Source organism: Pituophis catenifer, unplaced genomic scaffold (assembly GCF_029215685.1).
Source record: "Pituophis catenifer annectens isolate HBS135680 unplaced genomic scaffold, rPitCat1.0.hap2 SCAF_1, whole genome shotgun sequence".
Classification (NCBI taxonomy): Eukaryota; Metazoa; Chordata; class Lepidosauria; order Squamata; family Colubridae; genus Pituophis; species Pituophis catenifer.
In genome coordinates, this window is record NW_027256881.1 from 354,066,328 (window position 1) to 354,083,833 (window position 17,506).

The 17,506-nt window shown below is 40.7% G+C and overlaps 1 protein-coding gene across 1 annotated transcript; it reads right to left on the reverse strand.

Annotated features, from left to right (window-relative positions):
- Positions 1–6,408: 6,408 nt before the first annotated feature.
- Positions 6,409–11,876, reverse strand: LOC139313585 (vomeronasal type-2 receptor 116-like). Its single transcript, XM_070939091.1, has 4 exons — positions 11,220–11,876; positions 9,005–9,223; positions 7,750–7,879; positions 6,409–7,313 (listed from the first exon to the last, which is right to left on the reverse strand). The coding sequence occupies exons 1-4, from the start codon at positions 11,874–11,876 to the stop codon at positions 6,409–6,411; spliced, it is 1,911 nt and encodes a 636-aa protein (XP_070795192.1).
- Between the last annotated feature and the right edge of the window lie 5,630 nt (positions 11,877–17,506).

Below are 17,506 nucleotides of genomic sequence, written 5' to 3' on the forward strand. Positions count from 1 at the left end.
ATAAATAAATAAACGTATAGCTTTAAGACTGTAATGCTGTATTGCATCATACCGTATTCTGATTGGCTAGTTCTGTAGCCAATGTACTTAAGAGGAAGCTTGAATCGTGGCTTATTGTTCTTATTACATTATTATTGCTACTTCTGCTCCTCTTTGCCTGTTCTCTCTGTATGATCACTGCTTGATCATTGCTACTTGTTGTTTTCTACTGTTTTACTGATTGTTTTACTGCTGTACTTGTTCCTGTTTGCAACTCCAAAAAGAACTGTTTTATTGCATATGACTACAACAGCTGGTAAGAAGACTTTGTTCTTGGAATATCCCTGGATTGACATCTTAACTATCTTTATATGTGTATGACTTGGATTGTTTATTGTACTTTGCTTTACTTTTTCCTAAAAGTAAAAGAATATCACAACTCAGTGTGTCTGTGTATTGACAATGCTTATTCACAATCACTCTCAACCATTTCTCATGTGCACATCCTTGCTACTCAAGGGTTACTCTGGGCATATTCCTTAACACATTATATAATTCATATCTATTTATTTATTTATTTATTTATTTATTTATTATTATTTATTATTATTTATTATTGCGATTTATATGCCGCCTTTCTCCCTAGGGACTCAAGGTGGCTTACAAAATGACAAATTCCAATACAAATCACAATGAAATAAATTAAAATCAACAATCCTATTAAAACAGTTTAAAATTATAACTGTATTCCCAAACGGATCAGTTGAGTTGACGAAAGAGCCACGTCTTCAGCACGCGACGGAAGGAAAGGAGGTCGGGGGCTATCCTGAGCTTGGTGGGCAATCCATTCCAGAGGGTCGGGGCTCCCACAGAGAACACCGTCCTCCTGGGGGCCGTCAGCCGACATTGTTTGGCCAACGGCACCCTGAGGAGGGCGACTCTGTGAGAGCGCACAGGATGGTGGGAGAGCGGCTGGAGATGGTCCTGCAAGTATCCCGGGCCTAAGCCATGAGCCATATGTGGCCCATCTTTTGGTATACTGTATGGATGAGAAAACAGAATGCAAAATAAAATATTACACATTGTCCTTGTTCATCTAGTGACCGTACCAAGTTACAATAGGATTGAAAAAAGTGACCTGACCGTTTCCCCACACTTATGACCATTGCAGAAGCCCTGTGGTCACATGATCCCCTTCTGTGAACTTCAGACAAGCAATATCAATGGGGAAGCCAGATTCACTTAACAACCGTGTGACTAACTTAGCACCTTTAGTGATTCACTTAATGGTGGCAAGAAAGGCCGTAAAATGGGACAAAGCTCACGTAATAAATGTTTCACTTAACAACAGAAATGTTGGGCGGTCAATTGTGGTTGTAAGTAGAGGACTACCTGTATTGAAGTCTTGATTTCCTCCTGCTGAAAATGCCTGTCCTACCCTACCCTATTTTACATGGTTTGGCACAAAGGCACCAGCTCTTGTCCAAACACTTTTGACCAAGATAGAAGGGTGTGAAGGTGCACCAGGCCCTGCTTTTCTCATACTGGCCCTGTTCTCTGGAACAGTTTCCTCTCAGAAATTGGATCTGCTCGTAAACGTAAACGTCGTGGCGAGACAGTCGGGGAATTTGCGAGCTCTGATGAGCTTCGCAAAAATCCGGACTGACGAACCACTGACAAGGGGTCTTTGGACCGGAACTGTCCTGTAGGGACGGGGTTGAAGGAGAGGCACCTCGGAAGACCAAGAGGAACAGGCAAGTTCCTCGATGGTCAGAAGTAGCTCTCTATGACTTGGCGGCGGGGGCGGCAGCCATTGTGGCTGTCACGAAGCTGGGGCAACCGGACTAAGCATGGAGCAGAAGCGGTGAATTGAACGGAGTTTTTGGAGCCGGATGAGTGTTAGCCAACTCAAAATAAGGGAATTTTTTTTTAAAACCTGAAGACCCCTAGCGATAAAACAGCGGCTAATAAGCTTGGGGGGGAAGAAAAGAGGACATTGGAGCATATTTTTAAAGAGATAAAAAAAGAACCCGAATAGAAAATTGATTTTTGAAGAAAACAATTTGGAAAATAACGTGGAAATTCTTAAAAATGAAAGAAACTACCCCAAGATTGATTAAAGAATTGGAAAGGAATAATTAGATCCCTTTTCTCTCCTCTTTCTCGTGAACTTTAAGAAAAATAAAAAGAGAATGGATAATAAGCCTTGTAACAGAAGTGCTGTATAAAACAAGAGCAAAAAGGAAAAAAGAAATGAAAATAGCTGTTTAAATTTGGACTGAACTACAAAATTGACTTGGTATTCTTAAAGCCAAAAAGAGAAATTAGTTAAGATTGTTAACATACTGAAACAAATGGATACTTGTTAGATAACCGGAAATTGTGGATTGCAGAGAGACACCATCAGGAGGAAAAAGGAACACCGTAACTTGGTTTGTATTTTGGAAAATCATGAACTTTACAGATAATAGCCATGAGAACTTTTGGGGAGGATCCCTTTGTTTGCAAGTGGCTTGACTTGGGGGGTGGGAGGGGGAAGGAATACTACTGAACTTTTAAAATTGGAACAATATTGCTTTTTTGCTTTTGCTTTAATTTATATGCCGCCCTTCTCCGGAGATTCAGGGCGGTTTACAATGCGTTAAAGCAATAGCCTTCATACTTTTGTATATTTATACAAAGTCATCTTATTGCCCCCCACAATCCGGGTCCTCATTTTACCTACCTTTGAAAGGATGGAAGGCTGAGTCAACCTTGAGCCTGGTGAGATTCGAACTTGCAGTAATTGCAAGCAGCAGATGTTAATAACAGTCCTTTAGTCCACTGTACTACAGGCTCTTTTTATTAACTTAAATGGCACAGGAATTTAGAGAAATGATTAAAGCGATGTGCTTGTCATGGAAAAGGGAAATAAGAGAAATAACTACAATGACACATGGGGAATCAAAATTTGAGGACATAAAAAATGAGGAAAGAACATGTGCAAGCTGACAAGGAAACAAAGAGGGAGAAGCGAGACACCGAGGCTGGAGATAAAGAAGATAAAGAAAATGAGGCTAAATGTGAAAATGTATTTGAATATGTGCAAATATGTGGGATTCAGCCAGTTCGCACCACTTCGGGAGAAACCGGTTGTTAACTTTCTGAACAGTTTGGTGAACTGGTTGTTAGAAGAAATCATCAGGGCAGAGAACCGGTTGTTAAATTATTTGAATCCCACCACTGAATATTTATTTATTTATTTATTTATTTATTTATTTATTTATTTATTTATTTATTTATTTATTATTCAAACTTCTATACCGCCCTTCTCCTTTCGGACTCAGGGCGGTGGACATCCAAAATAAAAACATTTATACATAACATTGCAATTAAAAATAAATTTAAAATAATTAATAAATTTGGCCCATAATTTAAAACTTATCAATTTAAAATCAATTTAAAATAATAAAAAAGAGGTTTTTAAAGATTACATTGGGATTAACAATGGAAGTAATAGGGAGGATAGAAAGAGACAAAAATGGAAAAAAAGGGTTGAACAGAAAGGATATAAAGAATTTAAATGATTACACTGGGATTTACAGTGAAAAAACACAAAAGAGAGAAAGAGGAAATATAGGGCAGAAGAGAAGAATCCAGAACTTTTATATACAGAATGACAATATTGAGTTAAACAGCGGGCTAAACTGTGGTGAAATAAAAAAAAAAAGAGAAAAGAGAGAGAGAACAATGGGCAACATAGGGCAAAATAGGAGAGATCAGGATTTTAAGGCGCAGGAAAGAAGGGGAAAGAAAAAGGTGAAAATAAAATTGAAAAGGGAGAAAAGGAGAAGGAAATGAAAGAGGAATTTGGGGTACAAATTTAGAACTGAAATGTGAATTATAGCAAATAATCATGGTAAAGTATATGATGGTGAAAGTGAATTGTCCAATAATTGGAAGATTATCATTTATATTTTTGAAATCCAGATAATGAATTTTGTTTTGAATAGACCTGGAAGGGACATTGGAGGTCTTCTAGTCCAGCCACCTGCTCAAACAGGAGAACCTATACCATCTCAGACAGGTGGCTGTCCAATCTCTTCTTAAAAACTTCCATTAATGAAGCGCCCACGATTCCTGGTGGCAAGCTGTTCCCCTGGATAATTGTCCTCACTGTTAGGAGGTTTCTCCTTAATTCCAGATTGCTTCTCTCTTTGATTAGTTTCCAACCGTTGTTTCTTGTCCTGCCCTTTGTCTTGTCCTGTGGTTTGGAGGGTAATTATGAATCTATTTTGGAGTTAGGAGATTGGACAGGATCCATGTTCAATCCATGTTTGGAATCTCCTTCCACTTACGACTGTACGACTGTAACCTTGTTGCTGGTATCCTTACGATTTATATTGATATTGTTTATTTGTACCCTATGACTATCATTAAGTGTTGTACATTATGATTTTTGATGAACGTCTCTTTTCTTTTTATGTACACTGAGAGCCTCTGCACCAAAGACAAATTCCTTGTGTGTCCAATCACACTTGGCCAATAAAGAATTCTCTTCTCTTCTCTTCTCTTCTCTTCTCTTCTCTTCTCTTCTCTTCTCTTCTCTTCTCTTCTCTTCTCTTCTCTTCTCTTCTCTTCTCTTCTCTTCTCTTCCCTTCCCTTCCCTTCCCTTCCCTTCCCTTCTCTCTTCTCCTCTCCTCTCCTCTCCTCTCCTCTCCCCTCCCCTCCCCTCCCCTCCCCTCCCCTCCCCTCCCCTCCCCCTCCCCTCCCCTTCCCATATTCTCTTCTCTTCTCTTCTCTTCTCTTCTCTTCTCTTCTCTTCTCTTCTCTTCTCTTCCCTTCCCTTCCCTTCCCTTCCCTTCCCTTCCCTTCCCTTCCCTTCCCTTCCCTTCCCTCCCCTCCTCTCCTCTCCTCTCCTCTCCTCTCCTCTCCTCTCCTCTCCTCTCCTCTCCTCTCCTCTCCTCTCCTCTCCTCTCCCCTCCCCTCCCCTCCCCTCCCCTTCCCTTCCCTTCCCATATTCTCTTCTCTTCTCTTCTCTTCTCTTCTCTTCTCTTCTCTTCTCTTCTCTTCTCTTCTCTTCTCTTCCCTTCCCTTCCCTTCCCTTCCCTTCCCTTCCCTTCCCTTATCACACTATGTCATACTGGCATTACTCAACCTGAACAGGGAGAAACGGGAAATTAGGGAAGTAGTGATACAGAATTGCCAAGCCCTGGATGCTGCCAAGGGAGGTGTACATCTTTTCTCTCTAGTGGAGGGTGGGCCTCCGCAGAAAGTGCCAATGTTTGGGCAGGAAAGCCAAACCTAGAGACCAGCCATTGAGAAACCCGTGGCCATTTTTAAATTTTATTTCATATGAAGACCAGAACTAGAGTTCTGCCCAACCGTGGCAGAATCGTTGGCACACTATAAAAAAGATGTGGAGACTCTAGAAAGAGTGCAGAGAAGAGCAACCAAGAGGATTAGGGGACTGGAGGCTAAAACATATAAAGAACGGTTGCTGAAATTGGGTATGTCTAGTGTAATGAAAAGAAGGACCAGGGAAGACATGATAGCAGTCTTCCAATATCTCAGGGGCTGCCACAAAGAAGAGGGAGTCAAGCTATTCTCCAAGGCACCTGAAGGCTTGACAAGGAATAAAGGATGGAAACTGATGAAGGAGAGAAATTTTTCTGACCATGAGAACAATCAACCCATGGAACACATGTCACCTTCAGAGGTTGTGGGAGCTTCATCACTGGAAGCTCTCAAGAAAAGACTGGACTGCCATCCTTCAGAAATGGGGTAAGGTCTCCTGCTTGGGCAGGGGGTTAGACTAGATGACCTACAAGGCCCCCTCCAACTCTGTTAATCTGTTAAATCTGAATGCAAACAGTGGGATAGAATCCTTGGTATGCATTGGTTTTGTGGCTTTTGGTGAAATTATTTTTTCTTGCTTGGGGCAAAGTCTTAGAACTGTGAATGTTCAGCATAGATTTTATTTACCAATAATGTTTTCCTATTCCATGAACAGAGAGTAAAACAATGTGGCTCATTTAAACGGTAGAACTAATAGAATTTTGATAGGCATTTGAATCAAAAAATGTAGGAGGGCCTCAGGGATCAAAGCAATCAAATTATGCTTAAAAATAACAATAGCAAAGCCAACCCAACATATTTTCAAACATACATTTGATTAAAATAGTGGTAAACTGCAGTGCTGGAAACTAATATCCACTTTGTTTATGTCAATGCTTATTTCCAAGTTGTTCACGGGGCATCACTGGGATTAATAAAAAATAAAAATATGGGTGATTGTTCTTGATTAATAGATGATCTGTGATGTCTGTGACATCAGTTGATTTCCAATTATCTGACAACTAGCCCTTCACTCATTTAATGTTTTTAGAAGTCAGATCAAATAAAATAATGTCCCAAAATAAAAATAAAGGTACCCAATCTCTGCATAAATCAGAGATTCTTGTGCCTCATTATATTTTCTCTCTGATTCAGATCCGGCCTGAATAGGATAATGAAGCATTTGGGGAAAAAGATGCAAGCCAAGAGACCAGCCCCAGAGGCCAAGATGGAGAAGATCTCCACGGCCACCATGGACTTCCCTTTGGTGCTCAGGTAGGTGGGGAGGAATGAGATCCACACACTGCAAAAGACCAGCATGCTAAAAGTAATGAATTTGGCTTCGTTAAAGCTGTCGGGCAATTTCCTAGCCAGAAAGGCCACCGTGAAACTGATGAGAGCCAGGAAAGCCAGGTAGGCGAGGACAGCATAAAACATGGAAACTGAGCCTTCATTACATTCCAAGATGGCCTCTCCTACCAAGGAATGGAAGTCCAAGTTGGGAAATGGTGGGGAGGTTACTAGCCAGGTGGCACAAAGGACTGCTTGTACCAGGGGACAGGCTAAGACAATGGAATTGGTGAGTGGTTTTCCTAAGAGTTTCTTAGTCCTGTTCCCTGGTTTGGTGGCCATGAAGGCCAGAACCACCATGACAGTTTTTGCCAAGACAGAGGAAACTGCAAGGGAAAAGAGAATGGCAAAGGCAGTTTGTCGGAAGAGACAGGTAAGTTTCCCTGGTTGACCAATGAAAAGGAAGGAGCAGAGGAAGCATAGCAGGAGGGAGACCAGGAGGATGTAGGTGAGATCTCGATTGTTGGCCTTGACGATTGGTGTCTCACGATGTTTAAGGAAAATCACCAGGACTGCAGATGTGGTCACAGAGAGGAAAAGAGTGAGAGAAACTAAAGCGTATCCCAAGTTATCTTGATAGGCAAGGAAGTGGACCTTCTTCTCAATGCAGTGATTCTTCTCTTGGTTTGGATATTGGTCTTCTGGGCAAGGGTCACAGTGGGCTGCATCTGAAACCAAAAGTATGTATGTCAAAGGAGCCTTGGTGGAGCAGCGGACTAAAGAGCTGTTAAATAGCCCTTAGCTGCCAGCTGCCTGCAATTACTGCGAGTTCAAATCTCACCAGGCTCAAGGTTGACTCAGCCTTCTATCCTTCCGAGGTAGGTAAAATGAGGACCCGGATTGTGGGGGCAATAAGCTGACTTTGTATAAAAAAGAACACCGCTTTGGGGGGGGGGCAAAAGCCCTACTAAGTAGGTATATACAGAAGTATGAAGGCTGTTGCTTAACACATTATAAGCTGCCCTGAGTCTCCAGAGAAGGGCGGCATATAAATCGAACCAATAAATAAATAAATAATAAATCCTATCCAAATGACAAAATAGTAATATTTTGATCTACCAAAGTCTATCATCCTGGAAGATCTACATTTAAGGAGTGCCCTACCTGTCTGATTCGAAATGGTCCCTCCTGGGCAAGGGTCACATTCATAGCAGCAAACTTGGTTGCCCTCTGGAACTCTTCTCCTCTCTCCTGCCTGGCACCTCTTCATGCCACACCTGGCAAAGGGCACCTTCTAAAACACAAAAAGAAAAAGTGTAAGAAGACCTAAGCAATCAACATGCCTCATTTATTCATGTCTTCAAAAGAAATGGTTCATCATGGTCTACCCAAAACTAGGAACAGCTCCTGGCTGATTCAGGCCATTGACACTCATAACCCACCAAGGGAGGCTGGAAATCAGCAAGAAAAGAAAGGTTTGTGATATTGAGCTACATTTTTTAAAAAAAGAAAGAATCAGAAGGATCCAACTAAATGGGAATATTTCACAGAAATCACAGTTGTCTGCTTTTATTGCCTCCTGAATTTGGGTTCTTCCTAATCCCAAATCTTGCAGACTGAAGCCAACCAAACCTCAAATTTCTTACACAATAACCAGATGTTTCACAATATGGCTGCCATATTTTCTGATTCAATATATATATATATGTTTTATTTATTTTATTTATTATTTATTTATTTATTAATTTTATTTCTATACCGCCCTTCTCCCGAAGGACTCAGGGCGGTGTACAGCCTGATTAAAAGCACAAAGACAGACAAAATTAAAAAATAATTAAAATTATTAAATAATTGGCTCAATTATAAAACCCCCAAATTTAAAATCCCACATTTAAAACCAATTAAAATCTTTACATTGATAGCCCGGCCTGGCGGAACAACAAGGTTTTGAGGGCACAGCGAAATACACGGAGATCGGAGATCTTACGCATTTCTGGGGGCAGTTCATTCCAAAGGGCAGGGGCTCCCACAGAGAAGGCCCTCCCCCTGGGTGTTGCCAGCCGACATAACTTGGCCAATGGCACCCTGAGGAGTCCCTCTCTGTGGGAGCAGACTGGCCGGTGGGAGGCTACTGGTGGCAGAAGATGGTCTCGAAGGTACCCAGGTCCAATGCCATGGAGCGCTTTAAAGGTGGTAACCAGCACCTTGAATCGCACCTGGAAGACCACTGGGAGCCAGTGCAGCTCGCGGAGGAGGGGTGTCATGTGGGCACAATGAGTTGCGCCCTTAACTACCCGCGCGGCCGCATTCTGGACCAGTTGGAGCCTCCGGGTGCTTTTACAGTTAGAAGGATCTTCTGCATCTCCAGGAGAGAAAGAAAAATCATTTCCTGAATTTACAACTTTTCCTTCCAGTTTACCTTAGTGATCCAGATGATTGAATCGGAGTTAATGGTGAAATCCTGGCCTGAGGGAGCCCTGGGATCGATTCCACCAACTTTCCTGGGGACAAATGATTGATTGGGGAGGAAAGCCCAATTGAGAAGATCATAATGAGAAGACTCCCATCCATCTTCTGAGAAGGAGACTTCCTCTCCAGCACTGTTGTTGAACTGGACGTCCCTCAAATAGGGAAGAATCTGAAACAAAAGTGACCTTTTGAAATTGAGTGAAAGCCACAAATGAGTCATCATGGCTTCTCTCATTCTGTCCTGGCCATCGTCTTAGGAGATGGGTGTATGTCTGGAATCAGTGTTGGAATTCAATTTTTTTTACTATCGGTTCTGTGGGCGTGTCTTGGTGGGTGTGGCAGGGGAAGGATACTGCAAAATCTCCAATCCCACCCCACTCTGGGGCCAGCCAGAGGTGGTATTTGCTGGTTCTGCGAACTACTCAAAATTTCCGCTACCGGTTCTCTAGAATCTGTTAGAACCTGCTGAATAGCACCTCTGTCTGGAATGGTAGAGTAGGTTTTTGGTGAAGATATCAGCAATCAGAAGTAACAATATTTGACTCCTTCCCCAACACTACAAAGTTTCTGTTTATCATTGAGCATTTGTATCATGGCTTCTTCCTCTTCAGGTTTACCATCATGATATCTACATACAAAGATTTTAAGGCCACATTCCAAAAATACTTTGCATGTCTTGCTCTTGTGATACAGGGCTACATGAATTCTGAAATGTTTTCTTTGGCCCGAGGTCTTGTAAATGACAAATGAATTTTAAAGGTAAAGGTAAGGTTACCCTTGCACATATGTACTAGTCATTCCCAACTCTAGGGAGAGGTGCTCATCTCTGTTTCAATGCTGAAGAGTCAACGCTGTCCTAAAACGTCTCCGTGGTCCTGTGGCCAGCACCACTAAACGCCAAAGGTGCATGGAACGCTGTTACCTTCCCACCAAAGGTGGTCCCTATTTTTCTACATGCTTTTAAACTGCTAGTCCTTCCCTTCCCTTCCCTTCCCTTCCCTTCCCTTCCCTTCTCCTGCCTTCCCCTGCCTCGCCTTCCCTTATCTTACATGCTGAGAGAAAGTGACTATGTATACAAGCTCACTCAGAGCTCAATTAGCCCATTGATGTTTTTTGCACAATGTGCCCAGATTTTTTTTTTTATTTTTATTTTTTATTTTTTAAACAGAACATAAAACAAATCATCCAATTACAGAAAGTGTGTCGATCGGTTAAAAATCTTTTGTGCTTAATTCCATATTCATAGTTCATTAATTATCTAATGTCTCAGATTTGTCAATCTGTTGTATCTCTTTATATTATTATTATTCTCATTTATCATTTATTTAACAATAGCATTTCCATCCCATCTTAAAGAACCTTTTCATATATATTGCATTTATGTCATGTTTCATATTTCATTTCCATGCTTTATTATCTAACCATTGATAAAATAAATCCCATATCATATAATATTGTTTATCTTCCTGTTCTCTAATTTCAAATGTAAGTTTACTCATTTCAGCACATTCCATAATTTTCTTAATAACTTCCTCTTCCGTAGGTATTTCCTCCTTTTTCCAATTTTTTAGCAAATTCAATTTTAGCCGCTATTAAAACATTCACAATCAAATATTGCAGTTCTCTATGATATGTTTCTGGTAAAATCCCTAATATAAATATCTCTGGTTTAAAGTCAATGTGTTTCTTTGTCATTTTTTCCAACCTTGTGTGGATTTTAGCCCAATATCTTTTGGCTTCTACACATGTCCACCACATATGGTAATATGACCCACAATGTAACCAGATTGTCAGCTTGCTCTGGGCTGACACCTCCTCTCTGGAATGGTGACCCTCCCCAAACATTCAGCCAACAATTGATGAATTTTAAGGTCTTTCCTCTATGGATTGGATGGGGAGCTATTTTGGTTGACTTCTCTTTTTTCCACTCTACCACTTTTCAAAAAAACAAAAAACAAAACAAAACAACACACAAATACTCACACACCGACCACCAGAATTATATTTTATTTGTATTATTGTTTTTTAACTAATTTCTATTTCATTCTGTTCTGAACTGTTTTGACATGGTAGCATAAAGGCGCTTGATTATTAATTCAGGAAATACGAATGGGAAGATTCCTCTCTCAAGATCTATGCATTGGAGAAAAGGTGTCCAGGATTACCTTCCATGATTGGATATTTGAAATCTTCTTTCCAAGTCTCATCATGGTTGGTCTCACTGCAGATCCATGCATGGCGTGCAATGCGTGCGCCACAGCATAAATGGCATTGTAGATGTTGTAACTCTCACCTGACATGCTTGTTTCAAATACGTAAGTTGGAAGATTCTGTATATTCTCCTTTCCTGTACATGGTTTTTTCCCCTTTAGAGGGATCTCGCCTGGTTTGTAGATCTTGCAGCCAAAGGCCTTCTCCCACCATAGAGGGAGGAAGACGTCCTCCTGTGGATTCAAAGGGTCTAAAGACAGAAGGAAATGCCTGAATTCTGGGACATCCCCAGTGTGGTCCCTAAAATGCAAAGCCCCATGGAAGGACTTTATAACCTGCAATATTGACTTGATTCCCACCACGCTAAGATTCCAACGGGAAGTTAAAATCCAAACTCTTTGAAATGATGTCTTTGTCCTTTGTACATAACGATACACAGCTGCCAATACACTAGTAACACCATTGATGTCTCCAAACACAATAATAACTTCAGCTGTAAACCAAGTTTTGAAAATAAGTTGCAATTTTGAAATTAATTGTGTAGTAATATGGTCAGTTGCCACCATTGCAGTGAAGACCAGACAGATCTCCTTCTCCTTCAGCATTGGCATCAGAGATGAGATGAAGTGTTCTCCACTGTCATCTTCAGAGGCAATCAGCCCAACCCAGTTCCACCAGAAATGCAGGAGGAGCTGGACCAAACCCACATATTGAGGAAATTCCTTGGGATTAATCTGGAAGAAGGAAGGATAAACTCTTCTGTCTCCTCTAGAAAATTGAAAGCCAACACCAAGCTGGAGAAAGTGAGATTCTTGTGTCAAAGGCAAAGTTTTATGATGCAGTTTTATGCAACAACTACAGAAGTATTCAGCCAGTCGATGGCAGCATTTACAAGTTTGGATCTATGGTATATCTTCTATGTTCTTTTATTCTAAGTAGAGTTTCCTGTTAACAGTTAAAACAGTTGAGCAGTAAAGCACATGGTGACTGTGCTCTTTGTTTGCTGTGCCGTGCTATATATAAACAAAATTTCTTACAGATTACCTAAGTGAGATGAAGAAAGATTATTGCTGTGCATGAATTAAATGTAAAGATGGTTTATAATTATAAATATGCTAATATAATTAACAGAATTACAAATAAATTAATATAAAGAGAAATCTAGTTAAAATTATTCTGTTACATTATTATTATCATTATTAGTATATGTGTTAATCTTTTTTGTTTTTTCTTTGCTTTTTGGTAAATGATATACCCTGGCAATACACTGTATTCCAAATGTTTATGAATAAAAAAAATACTAACAAAAAAAAATAGTTGAGCAGTAAAGCACATGGTGACTGTGCTCTTTGTTTCCTCTCTGGTGGTATATATATAAACAGAATTTCTAATAGATTACCTAAGTGACATAATCTTGGCATGCATGCCAAAAAGCCTTTGGTTTCTATATATGTTACTATTGCTTTTCTATTTCATACTGCTTCCAGTGGACACCTCTTACCTGAGGGACTTTGAATATGCTGAAAATGGAGGCCATCTGCCTTGAGGATTTAGGATCGTGACCTCCAATGATAGACAGCAGAGTGTCCTGCCTGTCACATTCATAACCTGGAACTAATTTGTAACGTCCACAGAGCAAGGAGAAAGTGAATAAGGAAATCCTCCCTTCCATCTGGTGACTGTCATAAATGTGGAAGCCAAGGGTGATATTGGGGAGGAGAACCAGATCCTTGTTGAGCTCTCTGACTCCAAACATCAAGGCCAAAAATTGCTGGAGGTTCTTGGGTACGATTCTATAGTGAGAGAAACATTAATGTATTTCTGAGTGCTGGTAGAGTTTGCCCTGCTGATCCCCAAACAGAAAGCTTTTTACAACTCCTGTACACTGGAAAAGGATTGAGCTTTTCCTTGAGGTTTCCACCATGTCGTTCTTTCAAAAGGAACAATATGTCAACCTCTTAGAACAGTTTCAAATATATTGTCTCTCCTGACTCTTTATGTGGTTTAGAACCTTCTTAACGAAGAGTTCTGGAAACATTGAGAATTCTGTTTAGGAACTTGGCTCTTTAGTAAAAAAAAAAAAAAGCACAAAGATTTGAACTACTTTAGGATCTTGAAAAAGTCACCAAAAGAGGTATTTCTGAGCAAACAAATAATCCTCTACACCTTTATCATGCAGGCGAAACTTACAAAATGGGAGTTGGAACGAACAGTGGGTGCTTTGCAAAGTCTAGGACTTCAGAGGCAAACCCTGTTTGCAGGAGCAAATTCCCACCAATAATGAGATCACCAAGCCTGTAAAAGTTATTTTTCGTTTTGAAGGTTGTTTCCACCACACATGCAGTTTGCTTCCTCTTAGCAGAAGTTGGAGGCAGGAGCCAGAAGAGCAACAGCAGCAGCAAGAGAGGCAGCCCAGTCATTCTTCTCACCTTCCCTCCTAGATCAAAAACCGAGGTTTATACAGAAGGTGAATTGCAGGCGGCCCTTCAAATCTTAGTGCAGCTGCAGCACAACAGAGAGTGGCTGTGCCCCATGGAGGGCAAACGTATTTCAACCATGCTGCCTCTTTAGCCGTGTTTGGGCTGTGACCAAAGAGGAGATGAAGCCCAGCTGAGTTTCACCAAGCCCAGCTCTTTGCAAGACAAGGTGCCATGTCCTACCCCTCACCCCCAGTCAGGAGACCTCTGAGCATATATTATTATTATTATTATTATTATTATTATTATTATTATTATTATTATTATTATTATTATTATTATTAAAAAGTGTTTATCTTGGAAGATTTTTGTGGGAGGAAATCCACAGAGGATACATGATGGATGACTGCTCTTTTGATAATCTCAAGGATTACCCACTTAGCACAAGGTCTTATATGCAGGGGGAAAAAAAGATGTTTGTTTCTCATCCACAGCAAAGAGGCACTTGAGAGTCAAAAGTGAAGTGGTGATGAAACCGAGCACCTGCGCACAAAAATGTAGTTTGGGCTGTGACACAATTTGTTCAGAATCTCTGAGGACTAAGAGGGCGTGGTGGCACTGACAGTCAGTTGTACCTTCGTATGTCCGAGCTATCATCCCAATGCTTGCCTTGAATCACTGGTTTATTTATGGCCGCATGGCAGGGGATAAATGAGAAGCTAACTTCTCCCACAGACCTTAAACATAATGTAGGAAGAAATATCCTTCTGGGTTCTGCTCCAAGTGGGGAAAAAGACACTGGCAACGTGGAGACTGCTTGGAAAGATGGTTTAATGGTGGACAGGATCACATGGCTTGAGTTCCTGAACAGAAAAGGGGCAGATACAGTAAATCCTCGGGTTTTTATGCTCTCTCTGGCTTTGCATTTCTTGGGGCCCCGAAAGAGTATCCTGATTGGTTGTCAGACTCCCAGGGGGTGGGGGTCTTAGCTAGCCTTGCTGGTTGATGTAATCTTCCCAGGTGCCATGTGGTGAGTTTCGTTCTAGATGGGTCCCATTGTCTTGCAAATGAGATTCATTGACAAAGATTGAATTCCTGCCTCTGGGGGCAGGAAGGTGGGAGCTGCTTTGTCTTTAAAAATATGCTTCTCCATTTCTCATACAGGGAAACATAATATTCTGCCTTTTTAATATTTCCTAAAATATTTCATTCCTCCAGGAAAGGGGTGGGTGCTAACCTCCTACAATAGCCAGGAGGATCCCTCAAAATGCTGGGCTGCTTTAAACTCGACAGGAGAGCTGTCTAAGAACTCGCTGGAGCCAGAGAAGTTTGCTTGCTGTGTTTGTGTCGTGAAGTACATCTTCCCAATTCTCAGCTGCCGTGGGAAGGATGCCCTGAGCCATGCTCAGCCTTTGGACCAGCTGGGCTAATAGGAAGGGATACGTGGTTTTATGTGGCTCTCCTCTTTCTCTGAAGCTGGTTCCAGTCAAGTTTTTTGGAATGGGGGAGACTCAGCCCAAACCCCTGATTTTCATTTTCAAGTTTTACAGTTTTGCAGAGGTTTATTATAACATAAAATAGAAAAAAAAAAAAGAAACTTTTAAACAGAGGGTGGGGGAATGCAGGATTGAAAACGGTGGAGAAGAAGTTGTTGACTTCTCACTCTTTCCAACACAGTACAATACTCATCCATTTATGGCCTCAGCTTTTCATATTTCCTTCAGTTATTACAAGCCATTTCTATCATTGCCGGGTAAAGAATCTGGAAGAATATTGTGAACTTTGCTATTATAAAATGAGATGCATAAATTGTCACTTAAGTTTGCACAATATGATATAAAGTGAATTTGAATGTACCGTATTTTCCGGCGTATAAGACGACTGGGCGTATAAGACGACCCCCGACTTTTCCTGTTAAAATATAGGGTTTGGGCTATACTCGCCATATAAGACTGCCCCTCTTCCAATGCACACCAAATAAAAATTAAAAAACATCAACTGGCTCAACACAATGTAAAAGCAGCTGTGCTAGACCCAAAATGGCCCCTGCAACAAGCAGCAACCTCACACAGCCACAAAAAGCCCCCCAAAAAATCAACTTTCACACTTTACACACACAAAATTCCACATACAGAGAAGTTGTGAGATTTTGTGTGTTTGTGTAGTTAGAGTGAAACACTACAGAAACACACCACATCTCAGAAAGCTGCACAAATATTATTTTATTTTTATTTTTATATGAAAACTAAATTTAAAACTTCCTAAACTTTAAATGGCTAGGTCTAAAAAAGAACAACTAAAAAAAAACCCAATTAACTATTTTTTTTTAAAGCTCCCAAAGGGGGAAAAAACTTACCCAATAGAACAGGGGTCTCCAACCTTGGCAACTTTAAGACTTGTAGACTTCAACTCCCAGAATTCCTCAGCCAGCTTTGCTTTGCTGGCTGAGGAATTCTGGGAGTTGAAGTCCACAACTCCCTGCCTGCTTGATTGCAGGCAGGGAGAGGCTTGCTGATGGAATGGATTCAGGCAAGCGAAGCAAGGCAAGCGTTGCGATTAGCAGCTAAGGTAAGCAAGCTGGAGGGGGAAAACTTTTTTCCTTTTACAGGGCTCTGGCGATCCCAGCTGCGTTGCCTGATTGGCAGGCAAAGCTGGGATCGTCAGAGCTTGGATCGCCAGAGCCTTTTAAGGCTCGTTAGAGTCTTTTGGGCTGGTCTGCCTGGTTACAGGAGAACGACACCCGGCGTATAAGATGGCCCCCGACTTTTGAGAAGATTTTCATGTGTTAAAAAGTCGTCTTATATGCCGGAAAATACGTTATATACAAAACAAAGTCAAAAGTGATTTGTTAAAAATGTTCATGTTTATAAAATTAATTAATTTTATAAACACGAACATTTTAAAGAAATGTTCAGAGCTTTAGAAAGAATATAAAGTAGCTTTCGCTTTAAGGGTAAAGTGTTGGGTGTGAGACAAGAGGTGCAAGTATGAAGACCAAATTAAGCTGATTCATTGCTAAGAGCCTCTATACAGGAATCTTCTCAACTAATGGTCAGCACCTTGGTTGAGTTAGGTAAGAATCAACCTCACTCAAGGGGGGGGGTTGGGCTTAGTTGGTTTGTGGCTACGTAGAGATTCTCGGCTAATTCCTCTTTTAACTCTGTCGCTGTGTTCTGCCATTTCTTCTCCTACATAAAGAATTTGAAAGAGTTTAGTGACTTTTGTTAATATATAGATGAGAACAGTCTAGAAAAATTAACAAATGCAAACAGGAAAATATAATTTGGTCCTATTTTCTATTTGGAAATGGCTTCTGGTTTTTATACTTAAAATAGAAAAAAAAAGAGAAATTTAGAAATTAATTTGAAGGTTTAATCATCAAAGGCCCTGATTTTCAAGGTGCTTTAGTGAGACCTCCTCAAATCAAGCGCAGGTATCATTCTCTGAAATGGTATCGGCTCTCCTGCCTGAGCAGGGGGCTGGACTAGAAGACTTCCAAGGTCCCTTCCAGTTCTTTTTTTTTTTTTTTCTAGCGTAAGAATTCTTTTGTTCGCTAACGTCGCCCATTCTTTTAACCAAACAAGAATTGCTGCTTTGTGATATGTTTCCCATATTGGTAATCCAAGCCCTCCTCTATTTTTTTTATCTTGTAAGCTCCTAATTGCTATTCTTGGTTTTTTTCCTCCCCAAATAAACTTCGTAATAGTAGTATTAAGTTCACTAAAAATTTTTTTATCAAATTTAATTGGCGCTGTTTGGAACAGGTACAACAATTTGGGTAAGATGCTCATTTTAATTGTCGCTATCCTCCCAAGGAAGGAAAT